The sequence below is a fragment of the Tachypleus tridentatus genome, chromosome 5 (assembly GCF_004210375.1).
Source record: "Tachypleus tridentatus isolate NWPU-2018 chromosome 5, ASM421037v1, whole genome shotgun sequence".
Taxonomy (NCBI): domain Eukaryota; kingdom Metazoa; phylum Arthropoda; class Merostomata; order Xiphosura; family Limulidae; genus Tachypleus; species Tachypleus tridentatus.
In genome coordinates, this window is record NC_134829.1 from 55,011,476 (window position 1) to 55,031,302 (window position 19,827).

General features: G+C 32.6%; 1 protein-coding gene across 2 annotated transcripts in view; it reads right to left on the reverse strand.

The window, feature by feature from the left end:
• Window positions 1–15,188, reverse strand: part of LOC143251196 (lysine-specific histone demethylase 1A-like) — a 198,030-nt gene extending 182,842 nt beyond the window's left edge. The window contains exon 1 of one of the 2 annotated variants that reach the window (XM_076502615.1): window positions 14,837–15,188. In XM_076502615.1, the coding sequence (XP_076358730.1) occupies window positions 14,837–15,049 (213 nt within the window). In that variant the 5' untranslated portion in view covers window positions 15,050–15,188. Of the gene's footprint in view, window positions 1–14,830 lie in introns of both variants that reach the window. The other variant, XM_076502614.1, reaches the window with a different exon arrangement.
• Window positions 15,189–19,827: the final 4,639 nt, after the last annotated feature.

Consider the following 19,827-nt stretch of genomic DNA (forward strand, 5'->3'; position numbering starts at 1 on the left):
AGCAAATGTGTTCCTTCAGATTCTAACATGACCAGAAACCCAGAAAAACTGGATAGAGATGGGTGATAGTGAGAAAAGAACCAATATTGTTTCAATATCCAAGAGAAATAATGTTAAGCAATTCTAAGCTGTTCAATGCTAATTGTATCAATATAACGATCAAATTAGTGTATCACTTAGCTCATAGGCATTCAAGCAGGAGAAACTATAGAGCAGTGAACATCTACTCTACAGAGAGGATCCTCTGGCAACTATAGAATAAATAAAACCATTCCAGAGCCCAAAGAATCATCTAATTTTAAGCCTTGCATAAAAATTGTAATGAAGGCTGATGGTTCTAAAGTTGTTTGTTAAAGTAATTAGTACTTCCTCCAGTATTCAATTTTTGTGAGTCTCTAAATAAGAAAATCACAGTGACAAGCTATCCTAGAATGGGTTGAACACTGGATTCTACAATATTATCCAATCTATAATACATCTGAGCATGGATATGAAGACAAATGTTTAAACACTAAACTGTTTGTAAAAACACAAAGTCCACTATGAATAAGTGGGACCATGACAGTAATTTAAGCTTTTTGTTAGAGAAAAGTTAAAAGCTTTGCTTCAGCCACCATGGAAACTTCTCCATCTTTCAGATGGAACTCAGACTCAGGATCAAAACAATATTATTTTTGTATCAGAGCTATTAGCCTGTGGAATGAGTTGCTATTGGCAAAAGTGTAGCTCAGCACTTAAAAGGGGTTAAAAAAGGATAGGACAACTTCCTGAAAACTAAAGAACACGTTTATTAAAGTGTTAATTTCCTCAATGCAAGGACAGTCTTGAATGGGTAAGTGTTCTCTTGACATTTGCACGTTACATGAACTCCATTTCTGGTTTGAAGTTTATGATCCTTACCACTCACTGTATCAATTATCACAATACTAGCATTTAAAACAAGAGTGCAAAAAATGTTAAGACTACAAATAAGCATTTTACACGTGTTTTAAAGGACAAATATTTTTCATTTCTCTTTCTTTCCAGTGTGTCAGAGTTGGCCAGCTAGCGGTATTTTCTAACTGATTATCCAACAGGCTCATTACTTGATCACTATACCATGTCCCTTACAATTCATACGTGCACATATTTAACAATTATATTTACACTTTATTTATAACTATAATATTAGTAAGTTATTAAAACAGTTGATGTGGCACCATGAAAAGTTTCCATACAAAAATTTAGGAAGTGCTTTCTGAGTTAAGAAATGGATAATATATTTTCAAAGGATGATAGGTTCCAAAGAAAGAATATTTATTTTATGAGATAGCTAGAATAATTCTAAAACAGCTGACAAATTGGTTGTTCTGTTTGGAGGCAAACTCTTTGTTGTGGTGCAAAAATTAAAATATCAATTACTTTCTTTACACTAGATGTTATAATACGACAAAATATTGATACTAAAATCACTTTTGTTAAAACTGTTTAAATACTTAGAATTAACAAACTACTGCCTAAAATGTGCAGTCAAAATACAAGAAATGCTGGAGAAAATCCTGGCTTCAATTATAAAAATTTAGAAGTTAACTTGTTCATTCAAAACAGTTGTACATAAAAATGTATCATACAAAACTGGAACAACTTAAGAATAATATGATTACAAACATAACGCAGGTTTCTCTCTAAAAATTTACATAAGACGACCAGACTGAAATTATCGAATTTTTGTTGATAGAAATAAACATTTTCCTTAACACTATTTTTACATAACATCAATAAATTCTAACACATTAACAACAAAATATATGAAAAACAGCTAGTTTCAGCTGAAATCCTTGCTGGACATAAAATTATTTTTCAAGTCACACACAATAATGATGTTTATAACAAAAACATAAAATAGAAAAACATCAAAGCTCACTAAATGGGGTATTTATGTTAAATCTTTGTTACAGATCCATACTTTTAGAAACCTGCTCAGAAAGGGAATGGTCTAGGACATTGCTAGTGGGATTAGACATGACTGCTGAGAAATTTATATCACTTCGAGTGTTTAATTATAACTGCATACTACTTGTAACTTTAGTTATAAAATCAGTTAGAAAGCCTATAAAATTGTAAAAGTAGCATAACTGAGTTATAATCCAATAAAACAGTTAACTAATTACAATTACATTTAAAGACAAGAAATGATAAGGTGTACACCTAAGTTAATATTTTGGTTTTCATAAATATTTTTTAAGTTACAGCACTTGTATTTCCACTTATTTTGGCCATTAACCCTTTGCAATGGGCCTGGTATATCCTACACCAGTTTCTATGTTCAATTGCACATTGTATATTTATCCTGTAACTAGCGATGCAGCATGTGTAGCTTCACATGATCTGGTAGATTTTCATTAAAGATTTAAAGTGTTCTATACACAAGAAATCAGAATTTTTAATCAAGTATTTTTACTAAAAATTTGTGAAAACATCAAATTAGTTTCATTACTGATCCAAGTGCAAAACAGTCTTCATGTTACTATTAAAAACTATTCTTTGACCCAAAAATCTCAAGTATTATTTATGTAACCTCTAAAACATTCTAAATATATTTCAATGTTTCTTTTCAGTAAGACTGTCTTTTCTCTTATATTTTCTCTACCCTAACTAGGTGATGGTCTGTCAAATTGTCTGACCTCATAACCACCATAAAAAAAATGAGTAAATAAATATAAATCACACTTTTATCATTCTAGAATGACTATAGAATATAACACAAAAATACAAATGTTTAGTCTCAACAGTTGAAGTCTCATGACATCATATATTTATTATTTTTATTATATTTACCTTCCAGTCACTCCTGTCTAACATTACATAAGGGTAATTCCATGTCAAATCATCACAAGTGCTCATCTATCCATATAATGAAAAATTACCAAAGATTAGATCAATATCTCTAATAGTTTCTGATTTACAGCCCTGTAATTATTTTTTTTTTTATTTTTGGCAAATTCATTTTTGGGCTACTTTGGCTGCTTAAAGCTACAAGAGTAATGGTGGTAGAAGGCTGAAATTTGCTACACTGATTGATTTAATCTCACAGAATTCAAAAATGGTCTCAAACCATATTTATCTCTCTTAGAATTTGCATAGTGAGGCTGTAAAATCACCTGAAAACCCAAAATTGTAAAAACCATTGGTTTATTTAATAAGCCATAGCTCTAAGACTTAATATGATAGCTGTATTTATAATTTCTTATGAATATCAGTTGATGAATCCAATTGTAAATAGGTTGTTAGATCAGCCTTTAAATAAATTACTTACATGCAACTTTTATGATTCAGCTAAAAATAATCCTACTTAAGGCCACAGTTTGACCATGCTACTAGTTATTCAGCCTTTTCAGATTTTCACCATATATTCTTACATCTCTGAATATGATCTACAAAAAAAATCAGGATGGTGTTCAACCTACTTTTGAGTAATAATATTTTAAAGTATCCTCTGACCATACGTTTTTTATTTAAAAAAACATTCAGTTCAGGTGTGTTACTGTATGCAAATATATCAATACAATTTTGAAAAATATGTAGAATTTTATGAATCCCACTGAAATATTATAACCAGTCTTTCACAATGTTAAATAATGAAGTTGTAAGAAACAAGAAAAGGCTATCATTTCTGAACAAGTTTATTGGCATAACTAGTTGACCACATGGCAATGCAAATATATTGTGTATGCATTACAGTTATGCAGATATGGCTGAGTTTAAGATTCATAATGTAATAAATACAAGGTAAATCAGACACAAAAAGCACAGAGGCACATATAGGGGATAACTGAGAAAGATTATAGTCACAACAAACTACAATAATCATCAGATGAAATGTTTCTAAAACTGCTTTGGATAAATTAGCCTTAACAACATCAAATAAACATTGCTTTGTTATGGACAGCTTAAATAGATGTCTGAAAAGCGAGTGTGATTATCTTGAGATCACTTTGACTTAGACAAGTGGTGAGCACTACTGCCTTGCAGTAGGTGCACTTATCAAACAAAGAATATGTTCTAAGAATCAAGTTTCATCTCAAGATAATGCAGGCCATGAGAACAGTTCGTTTCTTGATTTCTTCATAAATGACTAAACACATCGACTGTTCATGTGATCTATCTTTAATGTTTCCCACATACCATTCATGATCGTATATGCATGCCACATATTTCCCTGGCTGATAATTGTCATTGCTATCATTAGACCCTATTTGAGCTGCTGTAGCATCACTTTCACTGTTACTACCAACTGTTACAACTGTGTACACATCATCATCTGATAGTGGAGAATAAAGCTATGATGTGACCTTTATTAGTTTTGTGTTTTCTTACACTCAAGTAGATCAAACTCTACATAATTGTAATGCATACTGAATATGATTAACAATAAAGCCATGAATGATCTGAACTGGTTATGTCAATAAACTTATCAGAGAAATGGATTTAATAATTTATTATTTTCTCACAATCTTCATTTTTTAAGATCATGTTCAGAGATGTTAGAATATATCCAGTAAAGGTTCATAGAATATTTCAATGGGATTCATAAATTATTTTAAAATTGTATGGATATATTTGCACACAGTAACACACCTGAACTGAATGTTTTTTTAAAAAAAACGTATGGTCAGAAGATACTTTAAAATATTATACTCAAAAAGTAGGTTGAACACCATCCTGATTTTTTTGTAGATCATATTCAGAGATGTAAGAATATATGGTAAATATCTAAAAAGGCTGAATAACTGGTGACATGGTCAAACTGTGGCCTGAAGTAGGGCTATTTTTAGCTGAATCATAAAAAGTTGCATGCAACTAATTTTATTTACAGATCTAATAGACTTTTAATTACAACAATTGCTGATTTATCAACTGATATGTTATAAGAAATTAGAAAACAAAATACAGCTTTGTATCATATTAAGTCTTAGAGCTATGGCTAATTACATTAACCAATGCTTTTTACCATTCTGGGTTTTCAGGTGATTTTACAGCCTCACTCTGCAAATCGTAAGAGAGATAAACTTGGTTTGAGACAATTTTTGAATTCTGTGAGATTAATTCAGTCAGTGTAGCCAATTTCAGCTTTCTACCATCATTACTCTTGCAGCTTTAAGCAGCCAAAGTTGCCCGAAAATGAATTCACCAAAAAAATAAAAAAATTAATTACAGGGCTGTAAATCAGAAACTATTAGAGATATTGATCTAATCTTTGGTAATTTTTCATTATATGGGTAGATGAGCACATGTGAATTTTTTCAAGGCATTTTGAGGGGGTTACCTGGAAAATTTTCCAAAATCTGGATGATTTGACATGGAATGGCCAATAACCTACATCAAAGTGCAAAAGCACTCGCATTACGGTATCCAATAATATGAAATTGACCTTTCATCTTTACAAAGTGACCCTGTGTTGGCTGAGTTTTAGTGAACTAGTATTTTGTAACACAAAGTTGCATTTCAGTTATTGTACATATATTATTACTCTTTAGAATTAAGTTATGAAACTTTTCTTGAAATATAAAACAGTAAATAAATAAGTAAAGCAAACAATTTTATCTTCTAGGTATGACCTTTGTACCAGGTTGCAGCTTGACATCAGATGCTAAGAATTTTAAACTTTTGTATGTGGAGATATGAAATTTTGTTTTTTTTAGGTTTTATACATACAGTTGAATATTATTTGATTAATCTAAAATAATTAATTACTGACTAATAATATAATTATGTTCATTTCAGAAAAATCAGAAAAAGTATTTTTACAATAACCAATGGTTTGTTTGTGTGTGTTTTTTCTTATAGCAAAGCCACATTGGGCCATCTGCTGTGTCCACCAACAGGAATCAAACCCCTGATTTTAACATTGTAAATCTGTAGACTTACTGCTGTACCAGCAGTGGATAAAGTAAAAACTGAGACATAATATTTGATATTCTATTGCATATTGTCTATTAATTTATGAAACAAAAAGGAAAGAAAGAAAAGAGGAATGGTTTGGACTCCCTTAGATATGTGTCTACTTATTAAAATATTAGATGAAATAGTTATCACTGAAACTAGAGGATGGAGGGTCTGAATGTTTGTCAAACTAATATGCTGACTCCTGCTTATACATTAACACTTTCACAATGAGTCATGGGTCAAAAACAATGTCATTATGTTTGTTGACTTACATTCAAAAGTTTATTGAACTACTATTTTATAAACTTATGTCAGTAAGTTTGGAATCAAATGGTAGATTATAATCCAAACTTTAATATTATGTTCGAGTTAATTTCTTAATTTAAAATAAATATTAAAAAACACATTCTAATATAGATTTTAGTGAGTTGTGTGATATGCTGCAAGCAGCACTGTTTAAAATTAGATGTTTGTGATGTCATAATATTAGGTTACAGTTTTGTACAAATTAGGAACTCAAATTACTGAGGTTGACAAGCTAGAATATAAAATAAGGACCTCGTATCTTTTTATTTTGTTGAGATATGGCTTATCAATTGAATCAAACATAGTAGCCCATTCACGTCTTTCCACTTTTAGAAATGGTCCCTTATACACTCTTACTACAATATATAACCAATCAACAGTTCAGAATGTCCCCCTAGTGGTTTTCTCAGCCATCTTAATCTATTAAAAGGCTACCACGTTCCTTTGAAACAAGATTTCAAAAAGGCAGGTTGTGTCTTCCAGCTGTTTGAAATTTCATATTTTTTAAGATCTAAATATATATATTATACACATCATCATGAAACTTAAGCCACTTACACTAAAATATATATGTACATCATCATGAAACTTAAGCCACTTACACTAAATATATATGTACATCATTATGAAACTTAAGCCACTTACACTAAATATGTATGTACATCACCATGAAACTTAAGCCACTTACACTAAATATATATGTACATCATCATGAAACTTAAGCCACTTACACTAAATATGTATTTACATCATCATGAAACTTAAGCCACTTACACTAAATATATATGTACATCATCATGAAACTTAAGCCACTTACACTAAATATATATTTACATCATCATGAAACATAAGCCACTTACACTAAATATGTATTTACATCATCATGAGCTTAAGCCACTTACACTAAATATATATGTACATCATCATGAAACTTAAGCCACTTACACTAAATATATATATGTACATCATCATGAAACTTAAGCCACTTACACTAAATATATATATGTACATCATCATGAAACTTAAGCCACTTACACTAAATATATATGTACATCATCATGAAACTTAAGCCACTTACACTAAATATATATGTACATCATTATGAAACTTAAGCTACTTACACTAAATATATATGTACATCATTATGAAACTTAAGCTACTTACACTAAATATATATGTACATCATTATGAAACTTAAGCTACTTACACTAAATATATATGTACATCATTATGAGCTTAAGCTACTTACACTAAATATATATGTACATCATCATGAAGCTTAAGCCACTTACACTAAATATATATGTACATCATTATGAGCTTAAGCTACTTACACTAAATATGTATGTACATCATTATGAAACTTAAGCTACTTACACTAAATATATATGTACATCATTATGAAAATTAAGCCACTTACACTAAATATATATGTACATCATTATGAAACTTAAGCCACTTACACTAAATATATATGTACATCATCATGAAACTTAAGCCACTTACACTAAATATATATGTACATCATTATGAAACTTAAGCTACTTACACTAAATATATATGTACATCATTATGAAACTTAAGCTACTTACACTAAATATATATGTACATCATTATGAAAATTAAGCCACTTACACTAAATATATATGTACATCATCATGAAACTTAAGCCACTTACACTAAATATATATGTACATCATCATGAAACTTAAGCTACTTACACTAAATATATATGTACATCATTATGAAACTTAAGCTACTTACACTAAATATATATGTACATCATTATGAAACTTAAGCTACTTACACTAAATATATATGTACATCATTATGAAAATTAAGCCACTTACACTAAATATATATGTACATCATTATGAAACTTAAGCTACTTACACTAAATATATATGTACATCATTATGAAACTTAAGCTACTTACACTAAATATATATGTACATCATTATGAAAATTAAGCCACTTACACTAAATATATATGTACATCATTATGAAACTTAAGCCACTTACACTAAATATATATGTACATCATTATGAAACTTAAGCTACTTACACTAAATATTTTTTGTTTTCATGTTATAATGTGTAGTCATTCTCGCACAAAGAAAAAAATATATTTCCTAGTTTTTTATGATGACAATGAAGTCAGTCAGTTGACTGACTTCACACAGGGTATAGAAAATAAAAAAATATAAAGTATTTCTGAAAACAAATGTTTGAAATGTATTTAGGAGGTTTTAGAGATTACAAAAATAATATTTGAGATTTTTTAGAATGAACTATAGTTTTCTAATCATAACATGAAATCACTTCGCCCTTGGACTAGTAACCAGACTCAGTATTTTAACAATCTTCAAGAAAAAAAAAATCTTTTTTTTGTGTACAAAAACTTTGTAATCTTTACTAAAAGTTTGCCAAATTTTGTGAAGGTACAATACTGTATCAAAAGTTATATGGTAAATACTTAATGTGTACATTATACTGAGCCTACTGTGAAGGGTTAAAGAATGTATATATGCAATCAAGTTAGAAATGTAACAAAGAAAAACTAGCCAGTAAGTTTACACTTTATTTCTACTCAGCCAGAAAGTTACATGGTGTGTGCTATCACTCACTTGTCTTCACTGTAGTTAGCCTCAGTAGCTTTGAAATAATAAAAACAGTACAAGTGACTTCAGTGGTAATGGTAATTAAACCTGAAAAACCTCAAATTACAAAACATTTTCCCACCTGGTCATTATGTAGCTTAGTGCTCAACAAACACGCATACTTACAATATTTTGATATTTGAATCAAAAACCGAAATTTTGATTTGTTAATTATTTTTGTGACGATTTATTTAATTTTAATTTTGCTTAGTTGACTGTTGGAATAATAGAAATAGGTAATAATAGAAAACACTAATTTTAATTAATTGATATTTTCATAAAATTAATAATAATTTCAGTAACTGCTACCGAGGGGTTATCGAATAATTCACCCAGCTTTACAAAGTAATATTTTTTTTCCGAGACAACACTTTATAAATATTAATTAAAACAATTTGTTTAGTAAGGATTATTTATATAGTGTTACAGCACACTGAGAAAAAAAACAAGTGTAGCATGATTCTTATCATCTCAACGTTTAATTCACGTCCAGTTATCAACACAGACGGTCAATATAAGTGACACTAAATAAAATTTGTGGTCTAATTCTTAAACTAGTGACACTGTCATTAACTTGTAATCTGTTTGACTTAACACTATAACAATGTCTTAGGCTGTTTACTCAAGGTAAACAAGAGAAGGGGTAAAATTTTGGCACAGATATTACAACATTACAAATAAGAAACTCAATAACTTGGATGGCCCTTCTCATAGTTCTCCTGTGGGCTAAATGTAATCAGAAATGAATACAACTAAACCTGACAAGCAGCATATCATCATAACTTTCTACACAGTCTATCAAACAATGTGTAATATAATTCACTGATCTTCCCAGTTTTGGTAAAGTTCACACACAACAGGAACCACGAGTTTCCTACTCAACATGATACCAGACATTTACATTAATAATGAATTTCATTTAACTGGAGTTTTTATTTTACCAATTTTGTGATATTCGTGAGGTCATCGTGCTATCACATTTTGATGGTTTTGTCTGGTGACGTTATTTCCATCTTGAGAAAAGAGCACAGAACAGCAAAGCAAGTACAGTTGTGACCCAAGTGCTTCAAATGAAGCAGGAAGTTTTCCTGTTGTAAACTGCATAACTACTGCCACTTTTAACTTCACAAAAACTGATGATGCATAACATATACATAGATAAAATGAGCTCAATAATGATGAGAAAACCCACTTGTAGAGAATAATATGTATGTAAACAGCTGGTTTGGGTTGCAGAGGAGCGAACAACATTTCAACCCTCTTTGGTCATCATCAAGTTCAGCCATTTTTACACAGATAAAATGAGCTGTCCAACCTCAGCTTCATTTTTCTCAAAATAATATTTTTATACTCTACAAAAATATGATTTTATTCTTAAAGTAATGACAACATTGACGTCACAAGTATGGCAGAAAGTTCAAAATAATAATAATTTGTTTCACTGTCTTCAGATTGTGTTACACTGTGACAAGGTCAACATTTACTTTATGACTTCAGATAATACTACACCGTGACATGGTCAACACTTGCTTAATGACTTCAGATAATACTACACTGTGACATGGTCAACACTTGCTTAATGACTTCAGATAATACTACACCGTGACATGGTCAACATTTACTTTATGACTTCAGATAATACTACACCGTGACAAGGTCAACATTTACTTTATGACTTCAGGTAATACTACACCGTGACATGGTCAACACTTGCTTAATGACTTCAGATAATACTACACCGTGACATGGTCAACATTTACTTTATGACTTCAGATAATACTACACCGTGACATGGTCAACACTTACTTAATGACTTCAGATAATACTACACTGTGACATGGTCAACACTTACTTAATGACTTCAGCTAATACTACACCGTGACAAGGTCAACATTTACTTTATGACTTCAGGTAATACTACACCGTGACAAGGTCAACACATATTTAATGACTTCAGATAATACTACACTGTGACATGGTCAACACTCACTTAATGACTTCAGATAATACTACACTGTGACATGGTCAACACTTACTTAATGACTTCAGATAATACTACACTGTGACATGGTCAACACTTGCTTAATGACTTCAGATTGTGTTACACCGTGACAAGGTCAACATTTACTTTATGACTTCAGATAATACTACACTGTGACATGGTCAACACTTGCTTAATGACTTCAGATAATACTACACTGTGACATGGTCAACACTTACTTAATGACTTCAGATAATACTACACTGTGACATGATCAACACTTACTTAATGACTTCAGATAATACTACACTGTAACATGGTCAACACTTGCTTAATGACTTCAGATAATACTACACTGTGACATGGTCAACACTTGCTTAATGACTTCAGATAATACTACACTGTGACAAGGTCAACATTTACTTTATGACTTCAGATAATACTACACTGTGACATGGTCAACACTTGCTTAATGACTTCAGATAATACTACACTGTGACAAGGTCAACATTTACTTTATGACTTCAGATAATACTACACTGTGACATGGTCAACACTTGCTTAATGACTTCAGATAATACTACACTGTGACATGGTCAACACTTGCTTAATGACTTCAGATAATACTACACTGTGACATGGTCAACACTTACTTAATGACTTCAGATAATACTACACTGTGACATGGTCAACACTTGCTTAATGACTTCAGATAATACTACACCGTGACAAGGTCAACATTTACTTTATGACTTCAGATAATACTACACTGTGACATGGTCAACACTTACTTAATGACTTCAGATAATACTACACTGTGACATGGTCAACACTTGCTTAATGACTTCAGATAATACTACACTGTGACATGGTCAACACTTGCTTAATGACTTCAGATAATACTACACTGTGACATGGTCAACACTTGCTTAATGACTTCAGATAATACTACACCGTGACATGGTCAACACTTACTTAATGACTTCAGATAATACTACACCGTGACATGGTCAACACTTACTTAATGACTTCAGATAATACTACACTGTGACATGGTCAACACTTACTTAATGACTTCAGCTAATACTACACCGTGACAAGGTCAACAATTACTTTATGACTTCAGGTAATACTACACCGTGACAAGGTCAACACATATTTAATGACTTCAGATAATACTACACTGTGACATGGTCAACACTCACTTAATGACTTCAGATAATACTACACTGTGACATGGTCAACACTTGCTTAATGACTTCAGATTGTGTTACACCGTGACAAGGTCAACATTTACTTTATGACTTCAGATAATACTACACTGTGACATGATCAACACTTGCTTAATGACTTCAGATAATACTACACTGTGACATGGTCAACACTTACTTAATGACTTCAGATAATACTACACTGTGACATGGTCAATATTTACTTTATGAATTCAGGTAATACTACACCGTGACAAGGTCAACACATATTTAATGATTTCAGATAATACTACACTGTGACATGGTCAACACTTACTTAATGACTTCAGATAATACCACATTGTAACATGGTCAACACTTGCTTAATGACTTCAGATAATACTACACTGTGACATGGTCAACATTTACTTTATGACTTCAGATAATACTACACTGTGACATGGTCAACACTTGCTTAATGACTTCAGATAATACTACACTGACAAGGTCAACATTTACTTTATGACTTCAGATAATACTACACTGTGACATGGTCAACACTTGCATAATGACTTCAGATAATACTACACTGTGACATGGTCAACACTTGCTCAATGACTTCAGATAATACTACACTGTGACATGGTCAACACTTGCTTAATGACTTCAGATAATACTACACTGTGACAAGGTCAACATTTACTTTATGACTTCAGATAATACTACACTGTGACATGGTCAACACTTGCTTAATGACTTCAGATAATACTACACTGTGACAAGGTCAACATTTACTTTATGACTTCAGATAATACTACACTGTGACATGGTCAACACTTGCTTAATGACTTCAGATAATACTACACTGTGACATGGTCAACACTTGCTTAATGACTTCAGATAATACTACACCGTGACATGGTCAACACTTGCTTAATGACTTCAGATAATACTACACCGTGACATGGTCAACATTTACTTTATGACTTCAGATAATACTACACCGTGACAAGGTCAACACTTACTTAATGACTTCAGATAATACTACACCGTGACAAGGTCAACATTTACTTTATGAATTCAGGTAATACTACACCGTGACAAGGTCAACACATATTTAATGACTTCAGATAATACTACACTGTGACATGGTCAACACTTACTTAATGACTTCAGATAATACCACATTGTAACATGGTCAACACTTGCTTAATGGCTTCAGATAATACTACACTGTGACATGGTCAACATTTACTTTATGAATTCAGGTAATACTACACCGTGACAAGGTCAACACATATTTAATGACTTCAGATAATACTACACTGTGACATGGTCAACACTTACTTAATGACTTCAGATAATACCACATTGTAACATGGTCAACACTTGCTTAATGACTTCAGATAATACTACACTGTGACATGGTCAACACTCATTTAATGACTTCAGATAATACTACACTGTGACATGGTCAACACTCACTTAATGACTTCAGATAATACTACACTGTGACATGGTCAACACTTACTTAATGACTTCAGATAATACTACACTGTAATATGGTCAACACTTACTTAATGACTTCAGATAATACTACACTGTGACATGGTCAACACTTGCTTAATGACTTCAGATAATACTACACTGTGACATGGTCAACACTTAATGACTTCAGATGATACTACACTGACATGGTCAACACTCACTTAATGACTTCAGATAATACTACACTGTGACATGGTCAACACTTACTTAATGACTTCAGATAATACTACACTGTGACATGGTCAACACTCACTTAATGACTTCAGTCTAGTGATCACGTACTAAATACACATATACTTCTAGAATAAACAAAAATATGTCTTACTATGTTGCATAGCAATCAATATGAATAATTGTTCTGAAAAGAGTGGGAAAGATTTGTTTATACAACTTTAGCAGCAGTTGTAGCATTAAATCGATATCTGAATAAAAATTGTTCAAACTATTACAGACATCACTCCTATATGTAATGTCTTCATCCAGGTTTTACATTGCAGCATATACTCCAAGAACCTATTCAGTGCTTACCAAGGTTTTTTTCACAGTGTTCATATGAAATTTGTTTCACTTTCTAAATGAGTATAAAACCTTGTAGGATTGTATAATGCTTTTTTTTTCAAAAGTCCTATCACACGTTTCATGTGAATTCAAATAGAAGTTATTAAACTCATTACTGATGCAATTTACTACACAACTCTTCAGCATATCTGCAGGTCTGGAACAACAAAAGATTGTCATGAGCACAAACAGTTGTTACGAACATGAATCTAGATGATGGGCAATGAACTGAATGAACAGAATTTTCCCTTCATTTCACTATTTGTTTGCCCCTTTGGTTCAGTGGCTTTGCAAATAATGCATTGTGGGAGAGTTAAGTTACTGGATGTCATATGACCTCAAGAATATATTACATAAAATGAAAGATTCAGGTTAATATGCTCCTTATCCAATTTAGTAATATTCAGGGGTGGTAACAATTAACTCACTCATAATTACAAGTGTAATCTGTGTGCTTTATTTTTGACGATAGACCTGTTCTTTCTTTGGGGTCTACTTTTTAAAACTGCTGGGGTTATTTAATATTGTTTATTGCATGAGTCATCTATAATCTTTTAACCTGACTGATTTCTTGGTAACACTATTTCTATTATTAAGCACTAACACTAAATATTTTACAATCTTATAGTACAAGAAGCAGATTTATATAATCACTCATTTACATTTACCCGCGGTTTCTTTCGTCTACTAGAACGTCTAGTTTGTTCATCACCACTACCAGCTGATGAAGTTGGTGCGTTTGACGGCGGTTTCTCCTGGCCTTGTTCACTTCTTTCTGTCACACTCTGCTGATGAGGTTCATTGTTATCTGATGCAGCAATAAAACGCTTACGCTCAGCCTCACTGTTCCCCGCCATAATAGAAACACTAACATTACTCATTTTTTCTAGTTTCTCTTACAAACCTATATTAGCTGAGTTATAAAAATTTAGACCTAAAGTAAACGCTCAAACAACACGAGGATTAAACAGTATTTGCTTTTCGCCGTTTTTGTTCTTGAAAACTGCAAGCACCCTCTAGCGAGGAGTATATTATAAAAATGATATATATCTGATATAATATATAAATATTTTAAGCCTAACATTCAAGTTAACTGTATGCACCTGTACGTTGTTACGCTTTTCATCATATTCTTCACAACTTATTTCGAATTCGCAACCAGATATAAATCTCAAATGCCATTAAACGGTTGATTTTCAATCTGGAATGAACAAAGTAAAATAAATGCGAAAAAATACATTCGTAGTTAACATCACAAATATTAGGCCTGTGATTTCTAATGAATTGCTGGTTTCAGGTGTTTGAAACAGGCTTTATAAATATTTTAATTATTAAAAGTAGTCTAGTTTCACATTTCATTTTTTTTTTTTTAGGGCATGCATACAAATTTGTTTTTCTCACACTACAGGGTATCTGTTCCCTAGTCACACAGGTATCAAAATCAGTTTTCAGTGTTATAAACTTTTAGAGTTACTATAGAATTACCAAGGGGTAAAAGTATAAAGAGAAAAGGACGTATGTGTTTCGTTATAATTTTATAATAACCTTAAATACGTCAGTTTAAAACACTTTTCGATACAAAGAAGGAAGTTTTCTTTATATTTGTTTTAATTATATTATTCTTGTTTTTCGATAAAACTAAAATATGTTGACTCTTAATCGTGAATGCAGTGCCTTTGAAACTTAAAACTGACAGTTAATATTATTGTCGGTAGAAAATATCCAACTTGCTTTAGATGTTGCTTTAAATTATATATTTTTGTTCCTCAATACCTCTAGACTTCTATATGTAATAATTCACACAGAAAGACGAGCAAGTTTGGCATATTATCTTCATATAGTAAAACACTTTAACTCTTACATCAACATAATTACAACTACTGTTGTCTTCCTGAAGTACATTTTACCGTATTACTTCGAATTGAAAACGCACCTTTTTTCACAGTTTTTGCCGAACTGAACTTCCCCCTCTGGTACAGTGGTAAGTCTAAGTATTTACAAAGCTAAACTCAGGGGTTCAATTTCTCTCGGTTGGCTCATCAGATAGCCTGATGTGTCTTTGCTAAACGAAAGCACACACACACACCGAACTGAAAATTAGGGTGCGTCTTATATTCAAGTATTATTTTTCGCTCTTCAAAAGTCTCAGAAACATCATTTTACTCGAACAACAAAAATTTTCGAGAAAAATCCTGCATTAACAAACAAATTGGATTATATGTTAAAAAGAACGTAGCTTGGAAAATAAAAAAAAAACACACGTACGAAACGTCAATTTGACGATGTCAGTGCTTCTAGCGATGTAGTTGGACACCACTGTCCTTAGTCTTTGAATTTCCTGTTGTTCAGACGCTTTTTATTGTGTGTGTTTCTACTGAGTTTCTACCCATAAAAAAGCGCTTTTCATACGATGCACAATTTAAAAGAAAAGTTATTTTGTGCGCCGAACAGATTGGGACTCGTACAGCCGGTAAAAAGTATACAGTGAGTGAGGCAAATGCACATAGTTGACGTAGTATGAAAAACCAAGTTGATTTCTCATAAGAGAAGTACAAAGTCATTTTCTGCCCCCCCCCCAAAGGAAGACATCTTGAAATTGATGTCGTCGATTTAACGAGAGAGTTACGAAATAAAGGACTGCCTGTAACAAGAGAAGTGTTAACGTTAACAAGAAAAGAATGTTTAGAAAATAGTGGTGTTTCTTTCAAGGCTAGTCGTGGCTGGTGTGAGAAACTTATGAAAAAAGGTTTATCGTTAAGTCGAATGACAACAATTAGTCAGAAATTGCCATTAGATTTGAAACAAAAGCTATTGAATACCAACGTTGCATTATTGGCATACGTCAAATGAATCAATATTCCCTAAACCAAATCGGTAATGCAGATGAAACGGCAGATTTTTCTACACGCCGCACAACTACACAATAAATGCCAATGGAGAAAAATATATGAAAATCAATATTACTGGCTATGAAAAGTTAAGAGTTAGTGTCATGCTATGTCTAACTGCAGATGGAAATAAATTACCACCGTATGTCATATTAAACAAGAAAAACATTGCCAAAAGAAAGTGTTTACAAAAATGTAATAGTTTGTGCATAAAAAAATGCATGAATGACATCAGTGTTAATGTGAGAGTGGTTGGGGTGTGTATGTTAGCCTAGTGCATTGTTTAAGCAACAGAGCTTGCTTGTAATGAATGCATTTCGTGGCCATCTCTCCGATAAAATAAAGAGTAGGTTAAGGAACAAAACCAGTGATCTGGTGATAATTCTTGGTGAATTGAGAGGTCAGTTACAACCTCTTTATGTCCATTAATAAGTCATTCACGGCCTGGCATGGCCAAGCGCATAAGGCGTGCGACTCGTAATCCGATGGTCGCGGGTTCGCGCCCGCGTCGCGCTAAACATGCTCGCCCTCCCAGCCGTTATAATGTGACGGTCAATCCCACTATTCGTTGGTAAAAGAGTAGCCCAAGAGTTAGTGGTGGGTGGTGATGACTAGCTGCCTTCCCTCTAGTCTTACACTACTAAATTAGGGACGGCTCGGTAGTGAATGATTCAACTTCAGAACATAACAGTAAGTCAGATGAAACACCGAATAAACATTCTGATTAAATAAAAAAAAGCAGGAATAAACATTCTGATTAAATAAAGAAAGCAGGAAGAAACATTCTGATTAAATAAGGAAAGCAGGAAAAACATTCTGATTAAATAAAGAAAGCAGGAAGAAACATTGTGATTAAATTAAGAAACATTATTTTAATGAAAATTCTTAATTTACTGTATATTTTATAATATTTCATTTTAAGTACATTGTTGGCATTTTTGATTCGTTAATAAACTCTTTCAAAATATATATGCAAAAATGGCTCGTTTGGGTTGAGAAAATATTTTACGTAGAAGAGGGAACAACGTTTCGACCTTCTTCGGTCATCGTCAGGTTTATAAATAAACGCCAAAATAAACCAATATAAAGGAACGCACCTACCTATATCAAATATAATAAAATAAATAATATAAAATTATACATCTAACACCGCCCTCTACATTCCGACACTCAGTTACACAACCTCTTTCAAACATGTGGTCAGCTTCCAGTCAGTTAACTCTTTCTTTCTTTGTGAACCTGAGGATAATGGAAGAAGGTCGAAACGTTGTTCGCTCTTCTACTTGAAATATTTTCTCAACCCAAACGAGCCGTTTTTACATACATATTTCTCTACAAGTGGGTTTTCTCGACATTACTGATTATTCTTTCAAAATATATTTACTCCTTTCTAATTTGTTTTTCCTGTAAATCCCCTTTTAAAAGTTGGACACGTCTTAAGTTAGAGGACATCTTAAATTCAAAGTAATAACGTATTATTACATTGTTTTTAGCTGTATTTTTACTGTTTGTTTGCTAGGGAGACCTGGTAATCCTAGTGAATAACGTTAGAACTTTAAAGGTTTAGGCGTTTTGTATTTCTACTTAGAATAGTTAGTTAGTTAGTTATCACCATTAGATTCCATCAAGGAACATAGGGCCGCAATCGCTTGCGGATTCTTCAACAGGTATTTAAGTGAGTAGGTTGTTAGCCCACTGCACCGAGCCGTCCCTAATTTAGTAGTGTAAGACTAGAGGAAGGTAGCTAGTCATCACCACCCACCGCCAACTCTTGGGCTACTCTTGTACCAACGAATAGTGGGATTGACCGTCACATTATAACGCCCCCACGGCTGGGAGGGCGAGAATGTTTGGCGCGAACCCGCGACCCTCAGATTACGAGTCGCATGCCTCATGCGCTTGGCCATGCCAGGCCTCATAGTTAGATTATAAATTCAAATTAGCTAGTCAATAAATTACCCAAGTAAACTCGTAAAATGAATTAGGCAGTGTGTTTATGTGTTGTTATCTGTGTTATTGATCACGAATATTGAGTTACTGTATAGAGGTAACCTGATTTTTAACCTGGTATCGAAAAATTAGCACAATATTCCTTGTTACATTAGGTCATAATTGAAGGAAGCTTGTTACCTTAAAGCGTCAAATCAGAGATAAATTAATTTGCTGTCATTTACATGGACTAAACTTTAAATTATTTTACACATAATTACAAAGAATGCCTCAACAAAGATCATCTTTACAACAGTACTTTTATGAACTTTATTTCATTAATTTATCAACAGACTTATATTCCAGCTATCTAGTTTAACCTTAAGATTGTATATTTGGCCATTGTATTGTATTATACCACTCGATTCCATGAAGGAACATAGGGCCGCAATCGCTTGCGGATTCATTAACGGGCTGGTTTTTTAAGTGAGCAGATTGTTAGCCTACCGCACAACCCCCAACCAGGAGGAGAAACCTTAGCCGTCCCTAATTTAGCAGTGTAAGACAAGATGGAAGGCAGCTAGTCATCACCACCCACCGCCAACTCTTGGGCTATTCTTGTAACAACGAATAGTGGGATTGACCGTCACATTATAACGCCCATACGGCTGAAAGGGCGAGCATGTTTAGCGCGACTGGGATGCAAACCCGCGACCCTCGGATTACGAGTCGCACGCCTAACGCGCCCGACCATGCCGGGAACATTTGGCCATTAGATGGCACAATTTATAAAGTTGCATTTAATAATTCAATATTTCGGGCAAAAACTGCTATGGATTAAA